Source organism: Microcaecilia unicolor, chromosome 4 (assembly GCF_901765095.1).
Source record: "Microcaecilia unicolor chromosome 4, aMicUni1.1, whole genome shotgun sequence".
Taxonomy (NCBI): Eukaryota; Metazoa; Chordata; class Amphibia; order Gymnophiona; family Siphonopidae; genus Microcaecilia; species Microcaecilia unicolor.
This window is the reverse complement of record NC_044034.1, coordinates 77,988,058-78,012,401: the sequence shown is the minus strand read 5'-3', so window position 1 is coordinate 78,012,401 and position 24,344 is coordinate 77,988,058. Positions and strand designations below refer to the sequence as shown.

The 24,344-nt window shown below is 41.1% G+C and overlaps 1 protein-coding gene across 2 annotated transcripts in view; it reads left to right on the top strand.

The window, feature by feature from the left end:
• LOC115468568 (NEDD4-binding protein 2-like 2) overlaps positions 1–21,880 on the top strand; it is a 169,153-nt gene extending 147,273 nt beyond the window's left edge. Inside the window, exons 7-8 of one of the 2 annotated variants that reach the window (XR_003941889.1) lie at positions 9,288–9,520; positions 20,180–21,880. Coding sequence is in view for 1 of the 2 variants with exons in the window: in XM_030200369.1 (XP_030056229.1) it covers positions 9,288–9,306 (19 nt within the window). In the remaining variant the exon portion in view is untranslated. Of the gene's footprint in view, positions 1–9,287; positions 10,594–20,179 lie in introns of those variants that run through there. The other variant, XM_030200369.1, reaches the window with a different exon arrangement.
• The last annotated feature ends 2,464 nt before the right edge of the window (positions 21,881–24,344 follow it).

Sequence of the window (24,344 nt, the reverse complement as noted above, 5' to 3'; positions counted from 1 at the left end):
TGCAAGAAATCTTCCACCTGGATCCCTAACCTGATCTAGTAAAGTAGGCTGAAAATCCTTAGAAAACAAAAATTCCGATTTCCCCCCACCCTATGCTTTTTCCCCCTAACTATTGATTAGATGCAAAGATATATAGTGGAAGTTTTGAAGATCGTAACATTCTTAAGTCGTTTAAAAAAATGAGCCTGCTGAACCAATCAAAAGGAGGCAAAAAGACACATAGTCTCCTTTATCAGAGTTTGCCTTTGAGAGGGCAAGTTTAGCCCTTGGTATTGATCGAGACAACTTTTAAGTTATTCAAAGTCATGAAAAATCAATCTGAAAAAAAGAAAACATAATACAGACATTAGTCAAGTATGTAGTTCCCAGACTTACACTTCTCTCAGAACTCCTAGTCCCTTCTTCACTAATCCTGGCCCTATTATCTCTGTCTTTCCACCTACAGTGTCCCTGCCAATCCAGTACCTGCCAAATTCTTAAACCATCCCCAAGAAGTAACCCCCTGCCCCCAGCACACCATTTTCCATTGCACATAATATTATGAACAACCCATCCTCATATTCTGCCACCCCCAAACAAACCTCAGTATCTATACCCTCTCATGTATACTACAATGTCTATCATCCCTTTCGCTTAAACCCCTCTTCCCCCAGTGTCTCTATCTGTTAAACCATAGTCCAAGAGTTACAGGATATATTCTGCCTGCTTTTTCACTCTCATTTTGCTCCAACATCTTCATTTACGGATTGATGCTAGAGTCTTCCTTCCCATTTTTTTTAACGGAAAGAAGTTTAGGCATGCAAGCCCCACAGCCTTAATAGCGCTACTTGATTCATCCTTAGAATACATTTGGTAGGTTTAACTGCTAACAGTAAAGACCATGTTAAATGGATGTATCCAACAGTATCTCAGCTGTCTCTCCATGAAGTATAGCTTTAATGTCTTTAAAGTTGCAGCGCTTAAGCAAGGTGATGGGGAGAGGTCCTGCAGTATATCCTACGTAAGTGAACATAAGTGCTGCCATACTTAGACAGACTGAAGGTCCATCAAGCCCAGCATCCTGTTTCCAACAGTGGCCCAACTAGGTTACAAGTACCTGGCAGGATCCCAAAACAGTACAATACATTTTATGATGCTTATCCTAGAAATAAGCAGTGGATTTTCCCCAAGTCTATCTTAATAATGGCTTATGGACTTTTCTTTTAGGAAGTATCCAAACCTTTTTAAATCCTGCTAAGCTAACTGCTTTTACCACATTCTCTGGCAACAAATTCCAGAATTTAACTACACGTTGAGTGAAGAACTATTTTCTTAGATTTGTTTCAAATTTACTACTTTGCAGTTTCATTGCTTGCCCCCTAGTACTAGCATTTTTGGAAAGAGTAAACAAGCGATTCAGGTCTACCCGTTCCACTCCACTCATTATTTTATAGATACCATTGCTGTGGCCTTTAGAAGTCTTTTCTTTATAACTGTGGAATAAAGCAATTACATCCTTTGGCAAGTTAGATCTTGGTCCTCAAGACTGAGAGAGCCCATTGATCACTTGATTATAGAAATTTCTTGGCTGCCATTATTTATTGACAAAAGAGCGCCCACAATTTTTTGGGCTACCATCGCACAGTCTCCATTTGCTTTTGAAGGTCAGAAATTAGCTCAGCCTGCTTCTCTGCATATATCTCTGCTTCATGAAGCCACTGTCCCGTTTCAGCAAGCTCTAGTCTGTTTCAAGCAGGACCGGCTTGAGGGATTGTGGCGCCTTGAGCCAGATTGCATCAGTGCCGCCCCCGATCCAGCATAGTTCCCTCCCTCCTTCAGTCCAGTCTCTCTGTCTCTCTCTCCCCATGGGTCCAACATCACTCCTACTCTCTTCCCATCCCTGCAATCTTATAAATTGTATGTGTGTTGCTAGTAGCAGCCTCCTGAAGATGGACTGCCTTGGGACAAGCCCTGGATCTTTCCCCTGCCGTGTTGTTCTGCCTCTGATGCAATTTCCTGTGGGTGAAATATGACAGAGGGAAGACCCAGGGCCTGGGGTAGGCAGCCTGTCTTTAAGCTGCTGCTGCTGCCAGCAACTTGCACAGAGTTTACAGGATTTGGGGGGTGGGGGTAGGGAGAGAAGGAGTGATGCCAGACCTGCGGGGAGCATTGTGCGGAAGAGGGGAGAAATAGATCAGACGGGGTGGAGAGAGAAGAGGTGAAACACTGGACTGAAGCAGGGAAGGAAAGATGCCAGATCTGAGGGGAGGAGGGGGGAAGAGAAGGCTTAACCGTTAGACCAGGTAATGTTAGAGACTGGGAATTGTGGTGCCCTTTATTCCTGCACTGTGTTCCAATACCTCATCTAGTCACTCGCTTAACAATCTCTGTACGGACAGCTGTTAAATTGTTCTTGATATCCTTGAACTACTTTTGTAGCTCTATGAATGTGTATTGCAGTTGCCAATCACCAAATGGCTCTTTATCTCTATCTTCTGCCATCCATAGTAGACCTCGTGACAGCCATTGCTACTATGTTGAAGGCTTTGTGCTGAGCTTGGCTGTTCCCTGGAGCAGGACACTCCTTTAAGTCAAGTGCTCTTTTCTTTGCTGTCATATTGCACAACTCTACTGGAACTTTCAGGCAATAAGCAGATATTAGTTTATTTCAGGCACACAAATAGGAGTGTAGGCTCACATAAAAATGAAAGGGAGCCCATGGAGCTAACAATTTAAACATCCATTCAGCCTGATGATATCTCTTCAGGCACACATGAATGGAATGTTGTCTTTAAGGTGGGGCCTCTGCATCCTGCAGAAACATTACGCTTCAGGCCTTAGTGAGGTATTAATGGTACATTAAATTTTATCATAAGCAGGAATTGGTGGAGCACCATCTTATAAGGTGGTGTAGATCTCTATTTTAATTAGAGATTTACTCTTCTAAATCATCCCTAACATGTCATTTTAAAAGAGAATCCATACTTCTCTTGATGCAGGAGAGCTGTTGCCTTCTCTCTGGAGCAGACTTGGACCTTCAGAAAGTCCAACCAGTTAATCATATTCCTTTTGTCACCAAAAGGCCAAGAGTTCTGGTAATGAGGAATACCATTTTTATTGCATGAAAGTGTGAAGATTTATGCAATAAAGATTTATTAGTTGCTTATTCTTAATTGCTTGAATTGTTTTTTCATGTTGAAAGTTGTAGAGTATGTTGTGTAGATTAGTGAAACAACTCCTATGTTAATTCATTTTGGATTGTAGTTTTTTTAGACAGTAGATGATGACAGATATGCAAGGAAGTATGAAGACTTTTGCAAGAAACTGTAGATTAAACACTACTCTCACCTTCCTCATGGCATGTTTTTGTTTTCCAGGGTTGTCATCCTATTCTGTATTACATGTTAGCAAATCAGCAAAAAATTATCTCTGTTTATTGGAGGCAATGCTCCTTTTTTTCCACCTTTTTTATTTGAATATGAGCCGTACCTATCCTGTGACATCTGTTTGAGTTTGCTTGCTACCAGAGAGAGACAAATTACTTGTGGTTATTTGGTAATTATATCTCAGTGAAGTCATTTAGAGGCAGATGCAGCAACCAAACGTAAAAAAATCTAAATCGTTAAAGTACTTACCGATTTCAAAAATACGAAGAATGCACCAAGAAACCCCACCTGCAAACTCCGATTCGTAATTCAAAAGTCGGATGCATGACAGTTTCGTAGCGGAGCAGAAAACGCATGCGCTGTTGCACATTCGTAAAGCACACGGTATCGACGTGGATAATATGCGACCCATCTTGACGTCATTAACATGCGTCCAGAGCGTGCATCCACAGCGTGTAGGAATCACGTCGCTGCAGCTTAGGCGACTGCCCTGCTTCGTTTTTCTTCGTGTTTCGCGCTTTTCTCCTCCCTTTGTGCAACGTTGTATTTTTTTTTTTAAAAAGGTGGGTAAGACGTCTGATGTTGTAAACCGTGATTTCACAGCATTTGCCGTTAATCAAATATAGGCAATATAGGCATGCACTGTCGATGTCAGTAACTGGACCACCTTTGTTTTTTCATGCACATGCAAAAATCTGTTATATGTAATGACTGGTGTTCATAGGGTGTGCCCCCCCGGCCCCCCATGAACGGACACCCTCTGTGAATAGGATGACCGCCCCCACCCCCTTGGTACGACACTGTGCGTAGAGCCCTATATACTGCCAACTTACAGATCTGGGAAAGGAGGAACGCTTATTAAAGAGGCGTTGTAGAGTCTCCCAGCCCTTGTCCATCCGCCCAATATTCCTCCTTCTCCCTGCGTGGGGGAAAAGACGCTTTTCATTTATTATGAAAAGTTGAGCGAGCCAGAGGACATCCATATCTGCAAAGTTAGGCTTTCTTCCTCTGGCTGCCATAACTGCTGCACGTAAATTAAGTGCGTATGTTATGCACGTGCTATATGAACGTGGTTATGACACGTTTTCTATAAGCTTCATTAAAAGCAAAACAATACAGGTGCAACGTGTTTTTGTCCAATCACAGCGCGTCTCGCTGCAACGGAGGATGTCGGGAGGCGGAGCTGAGAGTAGTGAGGAAGGGAGGGGGGCAGGGGCTTCTAGAAGTTTGCTTTTTCGGGGTGGGGGGAGCGGCGGAAAGTGGGGAGCAGCGGGGGGGGGGCAAGGCCGTCCGTACAGGACGCTCCTGATGAGCGCCCTTGCCCCCTCCCGATCCTTTTTTTATTTTTTTATGTGTTTTCTGACATCCCTTGGACCAATCACAGCGCTTTTAGCTCTGCTAATGCGCTGGGATTGGCTCAAAGTTTGTTTATTTTTTCACTTAACACTTTTTCCTGCCACGGAGCTGTCCTAACGAGAGGTCCAGACCTCTCGTTAGTTTTCCTGCCTTTTTCCTGCGTAAAGGCAATCGGAAAAGGTTAGTGCATGTCGTTTCAATGGGGTTTTCACACTAATTGCTCATCTCCATTCCGTTTTCGTTAGCTGCTACTACCGTCGAAAAATAGGCTTTAGTGCATGGAAAGGATCGGAAATTCTTCCCTGAGGGCTCATTTAACGATGAAAAACGTTTAGTGCATCTACCTCTTAATCCACTTGCTTTCCCTGTTGGAATTTCCCTCCCCCACCCTTTTTTTTTCAGGCGGAGAAATAACTGAAGTGAATAAAATTCAGTGTCTGGCACATACCACTAAGTCCAAATGGAAAAATTGCAGCAAGTGTCAGGACCTGGGCTGAAAAGCTTATATCTCCACCAGGGGGCCAAGATTTAAGTGAGATACCCCAGCCCAACAATGTCCCTATTGCTAGGCCCTATACTATTGCCCCAGGAAGGGGGCAAAGAAGAAAAGATCCTAGGGGAAGGTTAAAAATAAATGTCTGGTGGAAGGAGGAAAATGGTGAAATGGAGAAGGGGAGGGACAAAGGAAATAAAGCAAAGAGGAAAAAGCAATTATAATGTAAAAAAAATTAAAAGCAAAATAAAACCAATCTAATTAGCAAGGACAGCATTTTTTTTAAGGCAAATTTAGGAGGGGGAGGAAAAAGTCTGCTTCATATCATTCTTTGTAAATATTTTTCCATCCCTAGATATGCCATTCACTAAAAACAATAGCAGTTCCTGCTGCATATGAGTACTAAAGTAACTTGCATGGAGTGGCGGTAACAGTACTAAATAGCAGTGGTACAGCAGCATTAGGCTTCCAAAAAGGCTGTTGTGACTTGCATGGAAGGACCATGGTTGAAACCCCAACTTGAGTGAGTTTGGAAAGACTTCTAACCACCTCCTTACTAACTAAGCTTGGTTAAATACAGTACAGAAGGGGATCTGGCCTAATTACTGGTCTGGTGAAAAGCAAAGTTGGAGAGGCAATTTTCTTAGTCTTCATCATCTGGAATTCATTACCTTTTAGAAGTTAACTGTTGCAGTGAATGTCTTGTGTACAGTAACATTTTAAAGATATGACTTTCTTCATAGAGCTTTTCTGGGTAATGTTTTTTATGGTATGATCTAAGTCTGTTTTCTGATTGTAATGTAATATATATGATGATTTTTGTTTTACGCTGCTAAAGGTGCTATCAACTAATGACTTAAAATATAGTGACACCACTGCTTGGGACAAAATCAGAGGGCAGTGGAGAGAAAGAGTTGAGAGAGGCCAGGTGAAAGACATAGCAGAGGGGCAGTTAGGTTGGGTTGCATATGGGACTTTATCAAAGTGGAGGATTCTCAACTAGGCAAATTGAACAGACCATTTTAGTCTTCATCTGGCTATCTATGTGAAAGCTTTTCTAGATGTTCTGATGGTCATAATGTAATCACAGGATCTACTGAGCTCCAATTAGAGAGCAATTATAGGTAAACTTATTTTTGTTAAAATTGTTTACATAAGCTGTTTTGCTTTAATTTGTGAAGAAAGTGTTTACGTGGTTATTGTGCGTGATAAAATATACACTTTGATAAGGTGCATTTGACTAGATAAGCAATGAAAAGTAACATTCTTACGAAATTCACAGGGTAAGTTGATTTAAATGATTTAAATCACCAGACAGAAAACTCTTAATTTGAATACATTTTTCCATTTGAAAATTTTTAAATATGCATACTTATTGGTTGATCCTATAAAATATTTATAGTTGAACACAATCTGTTCAGTAATTTGCTTGCTATACTTTTCTGCCTAGAAAGTACCTACTAACTGTAAATACAATTTTAAAAGTATAACAATTGAAATGTTTCAGTTTAATTTTTGTAAAATATTAGAAAATGTATTTACTAATTAACTTGTACTTAGCCACTGTAGTTTCTTATCTGTAATTTAAAATAATGAAATTACATTTTAAATATAATTAAAATCTAAAGTGTGTTTTATATATGTACTTAGCAAAATATTCATCTTTAACACAGTTGTCTTCTGAGACACATTTTTTGTTATGTGGTTTGATGTAGTTTCATTCTGGGAGTAGACCGTCCATCTCCTAGTTATATTTTGTCATGACTGTCTATATCTTTCAATAAGAAAAAAACATTTCTTTCAAAAAACAGTCTTTTTCCCCCCCAACAATACCCATCCATGATTTTCTTTCCAAGTCCTGAAATCAGTATTACAGTAGAAGCTAGATTTAACCATTTAACCTATATCTTCAAACACCAGTGGTGCTCCTCGTTACATGCTTAGCTACTATTATTTCCCAGGAGATTGGAGTGGGAGTGTATTATGATGACAATCATTTGGTTTGTGAGCAATTTTGCTGCTGCCTCTAATGAAGAATAGGGAGGAGATTGGACTAATAGGAACTTATATTATTACTTTCTATTTCATAATGATAATAATAGAGGGCGTTTTGGGAGGAAGTATGTGTTTTGATGATTCGGTTTGTGAGGTAACGTGTTTCCAGCTTCTTATTGGGCCAGGGTAAGTCCTGGATATTTGTTACAGCGTAGGATGGTTTATTTAATTGGTTTTGTTGCATTTATGTTAAAAGGCTCATAATGTCATATTGTGGGTTTGCCACAAAAAGACATGTAAACTTAAATTACATAATACAATTCTTTTCCCAGACCCACCACAGCAGGTTTAGAAAAATATAAAACTAAACAATTTGCATGTCTTCTCTTTTAAATCTGTTACATTCATTTTACATGTTTACAAATATTTTAAAACTGAGGTTTTAAATATATAATGTAGTACAGAATCCAAAATACTTGGCTATCTAATGATAGATAAAAAGAAAAACATTGCAAAGTCATTCAAGGATATTTAGCACTGGTATGGGAAAAGAGCCCTCTACAAGCTGCAAATCTTCCACCAATGGCTACAGACGTTTTAGATTAAATATCAAACATACTTTGCTACTTGGTTTGCTTTTGCAGTCCTTGGCCTGAACCCTCTGATTGATTCTCTGAAATAGCAGCACCGGCTTTGACCTGTCTTATCCAAAATGAATGGTTGTTGGCTAGGTTGTTCCATTTATCAGTGGGCACACAATTTTTTGAACATGCCTGACCTTGACCTTGTCATTGTATCAGAGCGCTTTGATTTTGGTATTTGTCATGGACAGTAGTTAAGTTGGCCATAATAAACAGCCTTCAGATATGTGTGTCATATACAATGTATTTCAACCAGCAGAGGCCTACCAGCGTTCAGCATTATCTGTTCTGGCCTTTAGCTGGATCCCTCTAAGATCTTCTTAGTGATCCATTGGTTCCAGGTGATATCAGAAAATTTTCAGTATGTGAAAGCCCAGTGCTAGTAGTTGTTCCAGACATGTGAAATAAGTTTTCCAAAAATAAGAGGCTTTCTTGATTTTTGGCTTCAAGTTTTCTATCAAAACTAAGGGCCTCTTGCAAAGCTGCACTGGCGATTTCCATGTGGCAAATGAGAGGAAGCCCATAGGAATTAAATGGGCTTCCTCTCATTTACTGCGCAGGAATCGCTAGCTAAGCTTTGTAAAAGAGGCCCTAAATGCGTACTGTTATTGGTAAACGACATTCATTTCAAACAACAGCTCATCCTTAGAAAGAACTGTTTTCTTTGTATTGATCACCATCTTTAATTTAGTTCATTTTCAGATAAATGCAGGTTCTGAATAGTAAGCTGGGTGATAGTCCTTTTGGTCTGGAATCGTTTGATGTTAAACAAGCTGCCATCAATCCTCAGTAAATTAGTATGCCAAATTTAGAAAAGTGAAGATGGGTTTGTTGGCTTCAAATGTTTAATGTACTTTGGACGTGAAATTTCCCTGCAAAAATGAAGTAGAAATGCCAAATTGAAATTATTTCTAAAAGTGAACTTATTGCCCATCAGTTTTGGCTTTTTAAGAGATCGCTTTACTTTAATACCAGCATTAGTATTAAACTGAGATGTTTCATTTTCATATTAAATTATTGCTTTCATTTCTTCATGAACCCTTTTAAGGGGTTAGAGTATTTTTTATGAGCAATCAGTTTTCAGTAGAATCTCATAGATGCCATTTCTGCTAACTGAGTTTAAAGGCCTTTGTACGATAACCCTTTTTTCCCCCCCAGCAAGCAGTGTGAATGACACATCATTTGTAGAGCATCTGGCTGTGCTCCCACACTAACTCTTGTAAATTCTCTCAGTAAAGTCCTTTCAGTGGGATCTTTCAGCACATTGTTGACCACACTAAGCAGAAAGATCCTGTGGTGATAATTGAGATTTACTATGTTCTCATTATTTTTACATAGGGTAGTTATATGTTTCAAATATTTGGGTATGTGACCTTGTACCCATCCAGCAACATAATGCATAGATTTTGATGATAAACATTTTGACCCTTCTTTTAGGAACTCAAGAGATACGTGATCATTGCCTGCTGCTTTTTCAGATGAAATTGCTACATCAGCTGTCTCTACATCTTCAAGAACTGATATTTGGTTCAGCTGCTGCATCATCGGAAGCTGTGAAATGGCAGCCAAGGCAGTCACATAATGACATCTTCTGAGTAGAGATCTTTGTAATGTTCAGTCCATCCGTTAAGTTATTCCTGCCTGTTTGTCAAGATGGTGCCATCTTTGAGGTTTGCAGTCTTTATAAGTTTTACCAGGTATCATTGGTAACATCAAAGGCAGAGTTCTGAAAATTCAGTGCCTAGTGCAAAAGTTTTTTCATGGCTGGTGGGCAGAGCTCAATGGGGAGAAGGTAGCAGTTTCAGCTGGGGTTCAGAGGGAGGAGTAAGCTGTGTTATCTTCAGCCTTGATTTAGGCCTAAAGGAAGATGCCAAAATATGTAGCAGCAGAGCTGCACGAAAGAATAAAATGAGTACATGGGTAGTTTACGGTGATAGTGGAAGAGGCATGAGACAGCTGAAGAAGGAATGAAGGTATGAGGTGTTTTAAACACCCTTTCAGGTCTGGAAGAAAAGTGAGATGGCTGAGAGGGAAAGGGAGGGAGTAGAGTTGAAAGGGCTTTGTCAAGGGTAGTGGGAAGGAGAGAGGAGGGGGAGAAATTTAGCATACATTATCATGAGGTTTCTCTTTTCAAAGCCAGTCAGGAATTTTTTGTTCAGTTGTTGCCACTAGTTGTAGGTGCGTTAAGTGGACCGTATCCTTTGCCTCTTTAAGCTTTGAGTTATGAATGTATTTGGCTGTAAAAGGTAAGTTAAGCAAGCTTGCATTTTTTTAATGAATGGGAATTGCATATATTTAAGTGCTTAACACCAGTCTTCATTCCAAAAGGATCCTTGGCAAAAGTGGCGTACAGTCAGGGCCTTCAAGAGATTCATTGAATCCCCAGCCCTGCTATGACACTTTGCAGTGGTATCTCTCTTCCACCCTTCCTTCCCCCAGCCCTTGAGTCCAGCACATCTCCCCATCTTTTCTTTCTTTCTTACTTCCCTCCCTTTCCCGTGGTCCTTCAAACCTGCATTTATTGGTGACAGCAGTGATTAACACAAGCTGCCTTTGGCCAGCTTCAGGACCTTCCTCTGCCACATCCTAACTCAACTTTCTGTTTCTGTATGGACAGAATGTGTAAGAAGGAAGACCCTGAGGCTGGTCAGAGCAGTATATCATTTTTGCTGCTGATTGAAAAGATTTGAAGGACCACATAGTGAGTAAGAGGGAGAGGTGCTGAATCTGCAGATAGGGTGGAAATTGGGAAGATGGGGGGGATACCAGACCTTTGGAGAGAGGGGAGAGATGCTGGATCCGGTGGGGGGGGGGGGGGGGGGGCAAGGAGATATGGTCAGTGTAAACATGCTGTGGCTTAGGGCGGAAATTTTAAAATGGGGCCCTAAAGCCCACATATAGGCTGTCCTTAAGATTTAGGCAGGCTTGGGACCCCTTATGCCCACATTCTATAGGGCATTACCCTGTTTGCGCCCTCTAATGCTGACCCCAGGAGGGAGGGAAAGGAAAGAGAGATGCAGGACTGCGAACTACAGAGCATGAGGGGAGAGATTCTTGACCTGGTGGGGGGGACACAGGAGGGAGGATAAAAGAGGGAGATATTTTGGGCCATGGAAGGAGGTGTGGGGACAAACGAGGGAGAGCTGCTGGTCGTGAGGAATAGGATGGGAGAGAAGAAAAGGGAGAGATGCTGCATAGGGTTGCCAACCAGCCAGTTTTGGAAGGGAGGAGGCTTGTGGCCAGCAGGACAGAAAACCACCTAATGTAGGTGGTAGATTTATGCCAACTGCCAATAACTCCTAGATTCCATCACCACCTTCCACCTCTTACTGCCGCTGCCATTGCTGCTGCTGCTACTTCCAAACATCTGCCTCAGCCAGTGGAGCTGGCACTGAAAACACACGAATGGGTAGTGCCTTCCATGGTGCTCTTCTTGTCACTCCCTGCTGGGGATCCAGCAATACCCCATAGTCCCTCCCCTCTCTGGTTCCCTTACCTCAAAACTCATGCATTCATCACTGCAAGGGTCAGCATCCAAAATTGAACAATCTGTGAAGCCTTGTGCTCAAGTGCTCGGTAACGCTCTGCTGATCACCACCCCTTTTAATGCATACTTACTGCTGCTGTGGGGGTGGGGCCAGCAGAGCCGTACAGAGCACTTGACTTGAGCACAAGGCTCCACAGTCCATTCCATCTCATTTTAGTGCTTACACTTGCAGTGGTGAATGCAGGAGTTTTGAGATGGGGAGGAGGATCTAGAGAGGGGTTGGTGAATCACTGACCGAAGAGGCAAGAGGATAAGATGCTGGACACAGGATGTGGAGAGGAGAGAGAGATGCTGGACCAGGAAGGGCAGAAAAAGGGGAAAAGTTGAAACAGGACATGAAAAGGATATAGGGAGAGATTCTGGGCACGGGGGGGGGGGGGGGGGGGGGGGGGGGATAGGGATAGGACACTGAGGAGAGATGGATATGGAAAGAAAATCAAACAAACAGGAGGCCCTGACAGAGTTGAGAGGACAGAGGAAAATGGAAAGCAGAGACTGGGACCAACATGAAGAGAAAAAACAGCCAGAAAATAAAAGTAGAAAAAAAATTTATTTTCTATTTAGTGAGTAGAATATACATCTGCCAGAGCTGGTGCTGAACATGGCTGGGGCTCAGGGCAGAAATTTGAGAGGGGGCTCCAAACCCCACTACCATTATTGTTTTTTAGTGCATCTGCAAGTTGAATACTTCCAGTTCTTTGAGGACAAGTAGGATAGGAAGTACTCAGAACATAGGTGATGTTGCCGACGAAGTCCAATACAAGCAACACTAGTTTGTACATATGAACTATTTCCTATCTGCTGTTGTGCAGAATCTTTTCAGTCTCTTTTCCACAGAGGCAGACAGAAGCATGTCTCTGACGCTCATGTCATTTTTCCATGGTGTTTTCTTGTGAGTTGCTATGGTTTTTTCTTTCAAGTCTGTCGCTGTCATGCAGTATTTTCCCATTAGAGTAAATTAAGATTTTTTTGTTTTAAATTTCCTTTTATTTTTTGCATTATGCTCAGTGTAGGCATTTGTCTTACACCCAACCAGGGCCTCATTTTCATTGAATCATTTAATTTTGCTATGGCTATTTTTCCAGATGATATGTCTTGAAAGAAAGCCCCCCAGTGGCTTCAAAAAGTGCACCTTGTGCAACAGGATCATATCCATTATGGATACCCATAATTGGTGCCTGCAATGCTTGGGGCCCAACCATGATCCCTCTCGTTGTAAATTGTGTTCACAGATGTCCAAGAGAGAGAATTGTGATAGAAAAAATTTACTGCTGTTTTAATTAATGATTGTACAGAGCTCTGATGTGCCTGTGAAGGGCAGTATAATCAAAGTTTTTTTAAACTAGGCTACTTTTTGGCACAGAGAAGTTTGGTCCATTGACTTTAGCATCAGAAGCGTCTGTCTCCATAGGTCTTGGACCTGCCGTAGATGCTGGGGTTGATTCAGTGTTGAGATTCTCTATCATCCTCAATATGAAGCATCAGTAAAGCCATCAGGACTGATCATTATCTAATTCCTGCCCAAAGAAAAGGAAAGATTTGTTCATCAGCACCATGCTGGAAGCCAGATGGAGGCCAGTGCACCTCAATGTCAGACCTTGTTGGAACATGATGCCAAGAACAGTAAGGGATTGGGGTCAACACTTTTCTCAGAGCACCCCTAATGTGAGGACCATTAGTCTTCTATGTCATTGGAAAGGATGATCCAGCCTCCAAGGACCTGTGACACTGTTTCCAATATTCCCCAAGTGCCTCAGGAGACTGTAGCTATATTACTCTCCTCACACCTTTGTCAATGGTAGCCTTTGAGGAGCAGCTCATGAAAAAGTTCAAGGAAAAGATGGAATGCATCTCATAGTGATATGTGGCTTCCACTGTCGAGGCAGAAAGACATCCAGCTAATACTCAAGACCCGTGCACTTCTTGCATATGAGACTTGCACCAAGATCTGAAAGGTTCTTGAGATTGAGGTCTACCACAGTAGTGTACATTTTCAGTCTAGGAAGCTTAATTAGCACATTGGAGATCCTGGGTGTCTCATTGCCCATGCTGAAGGCCTGACTCCTTCAGTAGGTTGAGACAGGCAGAGATCCAGACTACTCCTATGGAGTACATTTTGTGGTCAGATTCTTAGCACTCCTGGGATTCTTACTGAGGCAGAGTTCTTTCTCTGAAGATAACTCACCTGATTTACCATTATATCCCTTCCTACCTGTGAGAAAAGAAAATCCCTACCAGAGGAGCTCTATTCATTGATTTTGTGAGGTAAATGGCTCATACCATTCCATTTAAGTTAGTTGGTGGAAGAGCCCAAGGCAGAAACATTGGCTATCTTTCAATTTCTCAACTATAACTCCCCACCCCTCCCCAGAAGCTATGGTAGTGCCTGTTCACAGAATCCTGAAGGATGTGGGTGACCCTCTTCCCAATATGAAGGTCAGTGATGCATAGAAGGTTCCCAGATTGGAGAATCAATACTGTTCTATTCTGTATCTTTATACAGCTTCTATCAAAATCTTCAAAGCAGTTTACAACAGAATAAATATCCCATTCAGGTAGGATATAGAGGTTGCATCTCGGTTAATTCCTGAAAAGGTAAAATATACAAGGAGAATTGATAAGATTTTATGAAAAAGACAATAATTAGATGTCAATCATATGAACACCTGTAAACTATTCCATATTTTTGGACCTTGAAATACAAAAGAATGTTCCCAGGCAAATTTCAATTTAATTTTCCTTATAGAAGGAATATCAAGAGTCAAATTTTTTGAACTCAGCTATCCTCTTAAACCTAGAGATGATATTAAATTGCCTACCATAACCAAATTCATACCATAAACCATTTATAAATTTGACAAGCCATTTTGAATTGACTATGAGATTCTACTCTCAACCAGTATAAATTATCCAAAAGAGAATGATTTAACTAAATTTTTGATTCCACGGTGGTCGGATCTACTTTCTAAAGGGCCAAGAGTTCCAAGACTCATGCCTTGGTGCCCCCTAAGAGAAAAGCTCTGAGATTAGACTCTTTAGGGAGAATAATGTTTTTTTTTAGAATGCTATACTCACTTCCCGCATGGCTCTTACCAGCTTTTCATTGTCATGCACTTGTGAGAATTTGTGCATAGTGTTGCAAAGTTCGCTGACATGCTCCCTAGGGAGAAAGCCGAAGAACTCAACCGAAGGAAAGGAGTGTGGAAAAGACATACTGTATCAAGTATATTATAGGTTGCTTGGACCATCAAAAGCGTCTGTAATGGATGTTGATGCTCAGAGATTAACCCAGGTTTGAGCATCCCAATGTATAATGGGACTTCAACGTTGTATTAACCTAGCAAACAAAAGATCCTTTCGAGCCACAACACCTTTCTTCTGAAGTACTTGATTGACCTGGAAGTTAGTGACAGTCACTTCAGCTCATAGAGTTAGTGAGTGCTAGGTTCTAGTAAGTGATCCACCTTATATAAACATTTTATGAGAGTGGTCCTACATACTCATCTGAAGTTCCTTTCCAAAGTGATGTCAGAATTCCATCTTAAAACATTCAATCCTGCCAGTATGCTTTCCCAGGCCTCCTGCCCCCATAAAGATGAAAGTGCACTGCAGTCTGGATTGCAAGAAAGCCTTGGCCTATCTGAAGCAGAGTAAAGCCTTTAGAAAGTTCAAGTATTTTGTTTCTTTTGACCCTAGCAGGATGGGGACTGCCATCAGCGAATGTAGACTGCTAGCCAGCTAGAAAGTGTACATATCCATTATGGCCAGACAAGTGTGATTCTTCAGGGCCCATATCACATTGAGAATAGCCTCCGTGGAAGAGATTCACAGAGCTGCAATATGGACATCTGTTCGTATATTCATGTCTCAGTACTCTACAGAACAGGATTCCCAATTCAACAGTTGGTTTGGCCAGTCAGTTCTCCAAAATCTCTTTGGGGATTAGAATCCAAGCCCAGTGCCCATAGGCTCATTTCTTAAGTATGGGTATGGGTCAGCCTGCCCATGACCCATACCCATACTTAAAAAAAAAAAAAAAAAAACACTGAATAGGCTTGTTGCCACTAAAAACACTGGATTGATGTTTGCCTGTTGCAATGCCATTTGTTGTGTTATTTCCCTTTTTTTCTGTCGAGGACACTGTCCCATGTTGTCCGTAGATGACAGGATACAAGTCCTCACATAGCCTCCTACTTTCCTGTGTATTCTGTGTTAAGCTTTGAGAATAGACTGAAGTCTTGTGTGACAGTGGCAGTCAGGAAACAGCACACATCTGTGGTGAGCCTTTTTTCAAAAGAATCTAGAACTCTAAGCTAGAGTAGCATTTCCTATGCTGGGCTCCATCAGTGACATTACCTATATTGTGAAGACTTATATAGCAACATAGTAAATGTCGGCCGATAAAGACCTGTACAGTCCATCTAGTCTGCCCAACAAGGTGGCCAGAGTTGAATCTGGCACTCTGCACTGGTTCCTCTTCATGATTAAACACTGGGATACTTAATCTGTTTGTTCCTGACAGTTTTGGGGTGTAAACTGTATTTAGCACATTTTATATGCTGCTGAGGCCTTCACTTAGGCATACAGCGGTTAACAAATACAATTTTCTATACAGGTTCTAGTATTGTCCCTAATGGGCTTACAATCTAATTAGTATATATTGTACCTGGGGCAATGGAGGGCTAAGTGACTTGTTCAGGGTCACACAAAGTTGCAGAGGGAATTTAACCCAGTTCCCTAGGATCTCAACCCACTGCTGACTGTTAGGCAGCAGTGGGAATCGAACCTGGTTCCGCAGATCTGCAACCTACTGCACTAACCATTAGGCCACTCTTCCACTCTGCCCAGCACGGGTCCTGCATCTAAATTACTAGAGTTGCCATCAAAGTGCATTCCAGCCTTGATCCTAATCTGTTTTTGCCATTTACAGGACCCAGACTTACTTCCCAACCTCTAAAGCTGTTATCAAAACTCACTCCAGCTCTGAGGTCATTTGTTTTGTTTTAATTGGATTCCATCCTTTCTCTGTATAATGATCTTATGTTTTTATCCCACACATTCTTGATCCCTGTCACTGTTTTTGTCTTCACAACTTCCCGTTGGAGGGCATTCAAGTTATACACCACCCTTTTTGTAAAAAAAAAATAATAATAATAAAATATACATATTTTTTAATTTTTTTAAATTCTTTTTTTTCTTTATAAGATTTTACAATATTATAATCAAGCACATGCTTGTTTGAAAAGCAATACATTTCAATGCTTATTTAAAGAGATAATAATCAGGATAAAACAAAATGAAATTTCTTGCTCAAGTCCAAATATTGAGAACAAGATGTTTAGAAATGGAATATGTTTAAGGTTAGTTTCTAAAGTTAGAGCTATAAATAACAGGTTAGCATTAAACAGTGTTTAATCCAATTTAAAGGGAAAGATGTTTAAGAGCCCCTATTTTGCCTTGAGGCAAGAAATGCAGTTAACTGAGCCGGATCAAAAATATATACTTGTTGATTGTTACCGCACCACACACTTGCATGGGTATCGCAAGTAAAATGTTGCTCCCAGCTGAACTACTGCTGGTTTCATTAGAAGAAATAATTTGCGACGTTTTGTGTTTCTCTGGAGATATCAGGAAACATTTGAATTTTCTGGCCAAGAAATGTTTTATCTTTGTTCTTAAAGTACATGGACATCAACCACTGCTTGTCTGGTGCAAGCGCCACAGTTACTATTAAGGTAGTTGGAATTAAATTTTTTTAAAATTCTTGACCTCTATTTCTACTGCTTCCCCATCTCTATCCTGCTGCCCATGGCTAACACTTGTTACAGGTAAGTAGCTTGGTTTTCGGGGATATAATATAAATTTATTACATTTTAGGGAATAATTGTTTAACCTGTCAAACACAAAACAAGAGGATACTCCATGAAAAACTAATGACCAGCAGACTGAAAACAAATTGTACAAAGGTTTTCTCGAAGGAGCAATTAAGCTGTGGAATTTTTTGCAGGAGGATGTGGTCAGGATGACCAATATAGAGTTTAAAAGAAGATTAGACAACTTCATGGAGGGAGAGTCCATAAATTATTAGCCAGGTTGACTTGGGAAAGTCATTGTTCATTCCTGGAAATTAACTATGGGAAATAGATCTACTTTTTTGGGATCTGATGAGTCTATGTGACTTGGACTGGCCACAGTGGGAGACAGGATGCTGGGCTTAATTGCTCCTCGCCCTGCTGATCCAGCACCGAAGCCTCCCCTTTGACACAACTTCCAGTTTTCAGGTGGGTGGGATGCAGAAGGAGGAAGACCCTGGGGTTTGCCAGAGGCAATGTTTGTTAATCACTGTCAACAAAGGCAGGTTTGAAGGACAGCATGGAGGTTGGAGGGAAAGATACTTTACCAGTGGGTGAGTGAAGGCAAAGGAGATGCCTGATCACAAGGAGAGTAATAGAGAGAAAGAGACTGGACTGTGGAGGATGGAGGGGACAGGAAAGGGAAAAATTGAAAGAATGCCATAACATAAAGGATGTGGGGAGGAGAGGGGGCTATATACCAAAGAGGGAGGGAAAGATGCTGGAAAGGGGAGAGGAGAGACATACTGGATAGGGAGGGGGATAGGAAAAATATTGAACCATATTGGGAGGTAGGGGCAGAGAGGAGAGAAACTTAAGGAGAGAGATTGGGAGATGCTGGGCATGGGGGATAATAGCAACTGGGTCACAGAGTCAGTGCTGGACATGGAGGAGATGGGCGACACAGGAACAATTCTGGACACGGGAGAGTACATACGTTTGTATATGAGTATTTACTGTATTGCCTAATGAATAAATGCACAAAGCAGTTTACAGACTAAAAAGCATGAAAAGAAAGCCAATTAGTGATAGGACAGAACAGAAAAGAAGGTCCAACAGTAGGGAAGGAAACACGCATATGGACACAGGTAAAGCAGGACACGGATAGAGGATAGGGACAAATTTGAACCTTGGAGGATATGGACACAGAAGGGAGATGCTGGACAGAGTAGAGAGGAGAGACAGGGACACTGGTGATACTGAATATTGGGGTAGGGATATAGAACACAGAAGGGGATGCTAAACCTGAACAGAGGATACGGCTAGGGACACGGGGAAGGTGCTAAACATGGGGGAGGGTGATAGGTTTGTAAAGGGCAAATTGTTGGTGGTGTTTTGCCATTCAAACAGTTGGCAACCCTAGGCAATCAGTTCCCTGAGAGCAGCTGAAGGCAGTATTTTCCTCAGTCTTCCGCCCTACTCATCCACTACTCTGGTGTAATACACAAACCTGGTGCTGCCACAGCAGCTCCAGACCATTGCAGGAAGAGAGGTTCATTGTTATTGTCATGGATCTTAGGAGAAGAATGGACCTATTAGTTCCAATGTCTTTTCTGTCCTAAGGTGGGAGAAAGAGAAGGGTTGGGCAGTGGAGCATAAAGAGTGAGTGTGGGGTAGGATTGGGTCTTAGAAAGATTAGAGAAGAACTTGGACAAAAGAAGGTACCGAGTTTAGGGTAGTAAGAGTAGAAGAAAGATGGGGTTAGAGTTGGGGCAGGATGGAAAGAAGGGAGTACTGGGCAGAGTGAGGGAAGTTCAGGGCACAAAAAGGAAGAGGTGATGAGAACAGAGGGGGATGTGGGATCAGGTATGGCAACAGGAGGGAAAGATAGATGAAATGATGAGACAAGTGAAGGGAAGCACAAGCGCCAAGAGAGGGAGCAAGAAGATGTTGGTTACAGTTTATAGGGGGAAAGAGGTGTAGGGAAGAGACATATAGGTGGTTTGTGGGGGCAGCAGGTATTTTGTTGGGGGGGTCACAGAGTCTCACTGTCACCATTGGGGGTGGGAATTAGGCTGCCAAGCCCCTCTCTTTTTTTTTCACTGGAGTAAGAGGCATTAGGTTGGACCCACAAGGTGCTCTTGGTTGTATTGCTAGTGCAGGAATATGGTGGTCGGGCCAATGAGCCCCACTCGTTTTTTCAGGCAGTGGGAGCTGTTTTGTTGGTGATATTGAGCCCCTTTAATTGTTTGGCACATCTACTGAATCCATGTTGTAAATGTTACTGCATCCTACTGCAAGGGATAAATGGAAAAGCCCTAGTGCAATAAAAAATTAAATGTCCAGGAGACAAAGAGTAGAAGAAGAAAATTTTGTTTTCAGTTTGATTAAATATATTAACTTTGAAAACGTTTCTTTTATATCAATGTATTCTGCACAGTACAGGATTAAATTCATTACTATTGCTTCAGTATTCCACTTCATGTAGCCTGGCTTCTTTGAGTTGGCAGCTTTTGTCTATATTTCTATTTCTAGGGGCTCTTTTACAAAGGTGCACTAGCATTTTTAGTGCATGCTAAACACACTCATAGGAATATATTGGCATATCTACCATTTAGCGCACGCAAAAAACACTAGCACACCTTTGTAAAAGGACCCCCTAATTTGTTGCCAATTGGTGATGATTTGTCTGTTCTATATGTATGGCTGAGATGTGGAATTCTGATTAGTGTATACAGTTGGATTATGGTTTATTAATTTATAATCTGCCTGAGCCAAGGTGGAGAACAGTATAACCATGCATAATCTTTAAAATAAAGACAAAATATAAATATTGATAGAATAGACCTATAATCAATAAAAATACCTTTTAAAGAAGTCAGGACCTTCTTTATCATACCTCAGCATTAGGATATCACTATTCGTAATACTCAAGAAAATAGTTTTCATTAACTTTTTAAATTGTACTTTATCTGTAATCACAATTGCAGTGGGACCAGCAGTGGAAAAAATATGCTTCTAGAGTCCTCAAAATGAACCTCCTTCATAAAGGAACAGAAAGAAGACATTTCCCTTCAGATCTCAAAGCTTGACTTGGGGGAACTATTATGAAGTGTGCTAGTATTTTTGCTCATACTGGAAATTGGCTGGTGCTAAACGCTGAGGCGCTCATAGGAGTATAATGGGCATTTCAGCATTTAGCATGAGTAGAAACGTTAGTGCACCTTACTAAAAATCCCCTTTGTTGGTAAATATGTAATACAGATTGCAAATAAAAGGCAGAGTCCTGTCTTAATGCTTGATGTATTAAAAAAAATAATTTTATAATCCTCTCCTGAACAAGAAACCAGTGCAGCTATTTAAGAAATGGTGATATGATGTCAGCGATGACAACCTGTGATAAATATGGCAGCAGTATCTGAATGGTTTACAAAGACTTGATAAAAGGAAGAAGCAACCCAAAATATAATGCATTACAACAATCCAATCTAATAGTACTGGACTTTGAATAACAGTGCGAAAGTCATCCTTCAAAATACTTCAGTTTACTGAGTAGATGCAATTTGAAATATGAATTTTAACCGAACCTCAATTTGAGATTTAAATGAATGATTGGTATACAACCAGACCCCTAGACTACAAGCCTGCTGCACAATAGAATATGATCCATAAAATTAATTTTAGCAGGAATTTGCTGATCTATGGCTTGACCTATCATCATTACTTCTGTTTTTGAAATATTCCACAGCAATTTATTTTTCATTTAACCAAGTTGCTGTCATAAAACTGACTGCAGGTTCACAATAGCTTCACCAAATGGGATCTCGTCTCAAAAGAGAATTTATGTTATCTGCATAAATTCGATAAACATTCATAGCCTGTAACATCCTTTACAAAGAGATGAGTTATTAAAATATAGTTTCTGTGTAGGGGTCTATAAGCAGTCCAGCTTCTTGTTTTTCCAGTATGTGAGGTAATAGTGTTTATAGTACCTTCTATAGTAACACAGTAAATGATGGCAGAGAAAGGCCCAACATAGCCCAAAGAGTCCACCCAGGAACATTGGTTTGTCCTTGCTGCACAGTGCAGATTGCTTTCCCCATGGTAGTGGCATTGGGGCGGTACCAAGACAAGCGAAAAGGAGGAGCAGACCTCACGTGAACGTGAGCGACAAAACAAAATGGTAAGGTAGATCCAAGGAAGATATCAAAAAGCCGATTGGACAGCTACTGCTTTCAGCGCTCCTGTCCCACTGAGGATATTACAAGGATTTTACAGCCAGAACATTCACAACAATCTCGCAGTTTAGCACTCCTGTCACAACATCAGAGATTCACCTACACCCATGAGGCTGGCCTATTGTGCCGAAACTCAGCTGTGTCGGGTCGTCTTTTAGCTGTTTTCCAATAAAGACCCATTGATATCCTCCTTGGATCTACCTCACTGTTTTGTATTGGAGTGGTACCTGCACAGGTCATTTTTCCCATGGTATCTAAAGTACAAAAATAATTTTAGAGCTGAAGTGCTCTAGTTGCCTTTTCATAGGTAGGTTGTTGATGTTTGAGGCCTTGGTATTAGTCATAGACCACCAATTTCCTGCAGCAGACTGCAGTAGATTCTGTTGCAAGTTAAGAATATGTAGTACAGTTCTGAATGTGTCAGTTATGTGGCATGTTTTTATACATTTTTTAAAATAAATAATGTAAACTTTTATTGTGAATAATAAAAATAGTTTTCCCAAACTTGCTTTGTATCTGAAAATTGTTCTTTTGAGAGTTTAATGGTGGTCATGTTCAATTATTGTAGTGGAGCAGAGGCAGAAGGAAGGTATATAAAGGAGGGAAGATCAGGAATGAGATAGAAGCAGGATTGACAATAGGAGTGTAGAAGAAGAGGAGGGAACATCCTGATAATATAGAAGGGGGTTCTGTGACCTTCAATTAATACAGAGGGGACAGAAGGTATTTGGCGATCCTAGGGATACATGCAAGGGGAGGGATGGAAGTTTAAGATCTTAAGGGGATATCTGGAAAGAAGAGAAGGGATGTGTTTCCCCCTTAACATCCTTTTCTCTCCCCATCCCCTGTCCTTATCTTTTTCCGTTAGCCACCCTATCTTCTTTATTTCCTTTCTCCTTTTTTTGCTCCAATCCCAGATACATGTTCACCCACCCCCATCTTCCATGCACTCTTGTCTTACCAAACACAAGTACTGGTTCTCTTTGTTTACACATCCCCCCTCCCTTTTGTGGTCCACAGATATGTCTCTGGGAGTTTATTGTGCTATTGCGGGTCCTGACCTTTTGTTTGCCAACTCCCCAATCCCTTCTCTATCCTCTTTCCTCCATGCTGATTGAGGCAAGAGGAGGAGGAAAGTGGATGCAAATTAGGCCACATCCTTCTCAGCTGCTCAGGCCTGACTGCTTATTTGAATCATGCTGTTCAAATCAATAGGTTTCAGGCAGCAGAGGAAGAAGATGTGGCCTGACTTGTAGCTGCTTTCTTTCTCCTCTTCATGCATGATGAACATGGAAGCAGAGCTGCATTTGAATGCCCTGCCACCGAGGAACATAGCCCTTTAAAGACCCAACAAGGTGGTCCCCCCCCTTTCAAATCTCCCATGGTGATCCCAAAGGGAATGGAACATTTCAGCTAGAAGGCTAGGATTTTTAGGCCCTATCAGTGACCAGGGAATAAAGGAACACAGGGACCTTGTTATGGTAAGATTGCTGTATAGATTGAGTATCTAGGGTTTTGTTTTACTTCACAGAGTGCTTGTTAGTGGAGGGAGATCCAGTAGCTATTACTGAAGTGACACAAAAATTTACATTTTGGGGGTGGGGGTGTTGTGTGTTTGTTGTGAAGCCCCAATTTTCAGTGCAGTTCTACCTTTCAGGTAGGACACCAACCACAAGTGCATAGGCCTGACAGTAACAAAGTTCATTACTTAATTGTGAAAGGAGGGAAGAAAAAGTTTGAGTGGTTGGGCTATCATAATTAAAGGGAATTTTAGTAGAAGCATATTTTTTTGTGTTGGGAGTTTTATTCTATCTTTGGTAGTAGAGGTTCAAAGTGGGGAGGCTAGTACTATTTGAAGTCATAGCAATTTTGAAAATTAATCTCTTAAGATTGCGTAAATATCTGCCGTGGAGATGAAAACTCATAGTAACACTTTTTCAGGCATATCAGAAGCAGGAAGCCTGTGGGGGACCATTGGATCAGAAAGGAGCCCTTAGGGAGGACAAGGCCATAGCGGAGAGATTGAATTCTTTGCTTTGGTCTTTGCAGAAGAAGATGTAAGAGATCTACCTATACCGGAAATAGTTTTCAGGGGTGACAATATAGAGGAACTAAAAGAAACCTTGGTAAACTTGGAAGATGTACTGAGCCAAATTGACACGTTAAAGAGTGATAAATCACCTGGACCAGATGGTATACACCCCAGGGTATTGAAAGAACTCAAACATGAAATTGCTGATCTGCTGCTAGTGATCTGTAACCTCCTATTAAAATCATCTTTAGTATCTGAAGACTGGAGGGTGGTCAATGTGACGCCGATTTTTAAAAAGGGTTCCAGGGGTGATTCGGGAAATTACAGACAGATAAGCCTGACTTCAGTGCTGGGCAAAATAGTGGAAACCATTAGAAAGAATAAAAATACAGAAAATATAGACACAAGCATGGTTTATAGAGTCAGCATAGATTCAGCCAAGGGAGGTCTTGCCTCACCAATTTGCTTTATTTCTTTGAAGGCGTGAATAAACATGTGGATAAAGGTGAGCCAGTTGATGTAATGTATCTAGATTTTCAGAAAGCTTTTGACAAAGTACCTCGTGAGAAACTCCTGAGAAAATTAGAGTCTTGGGATAGGAGGCAATGTCCTTCTGTGGACTAAGAATTGGTTATTGGACAGAAACAGAGGGTAGTGTTCAATGGCCATTTTTCTCAATGGAGGAGGTGAATAGTGGAATGCTGCAGGGATCGGTACTGGGAATGGTGCTATTTAACATATTTATACATGGTTGGAATGGAACAAGTTAGGTGATTAAATTCACAGATGACATGAAACTATTCAAAGAGTTGTCAAAACACATGTGGATTGTGAAAAATTGCAGGAAGACCTTAGAGAACTGGAAGACTGGGCATCCAAATGGCA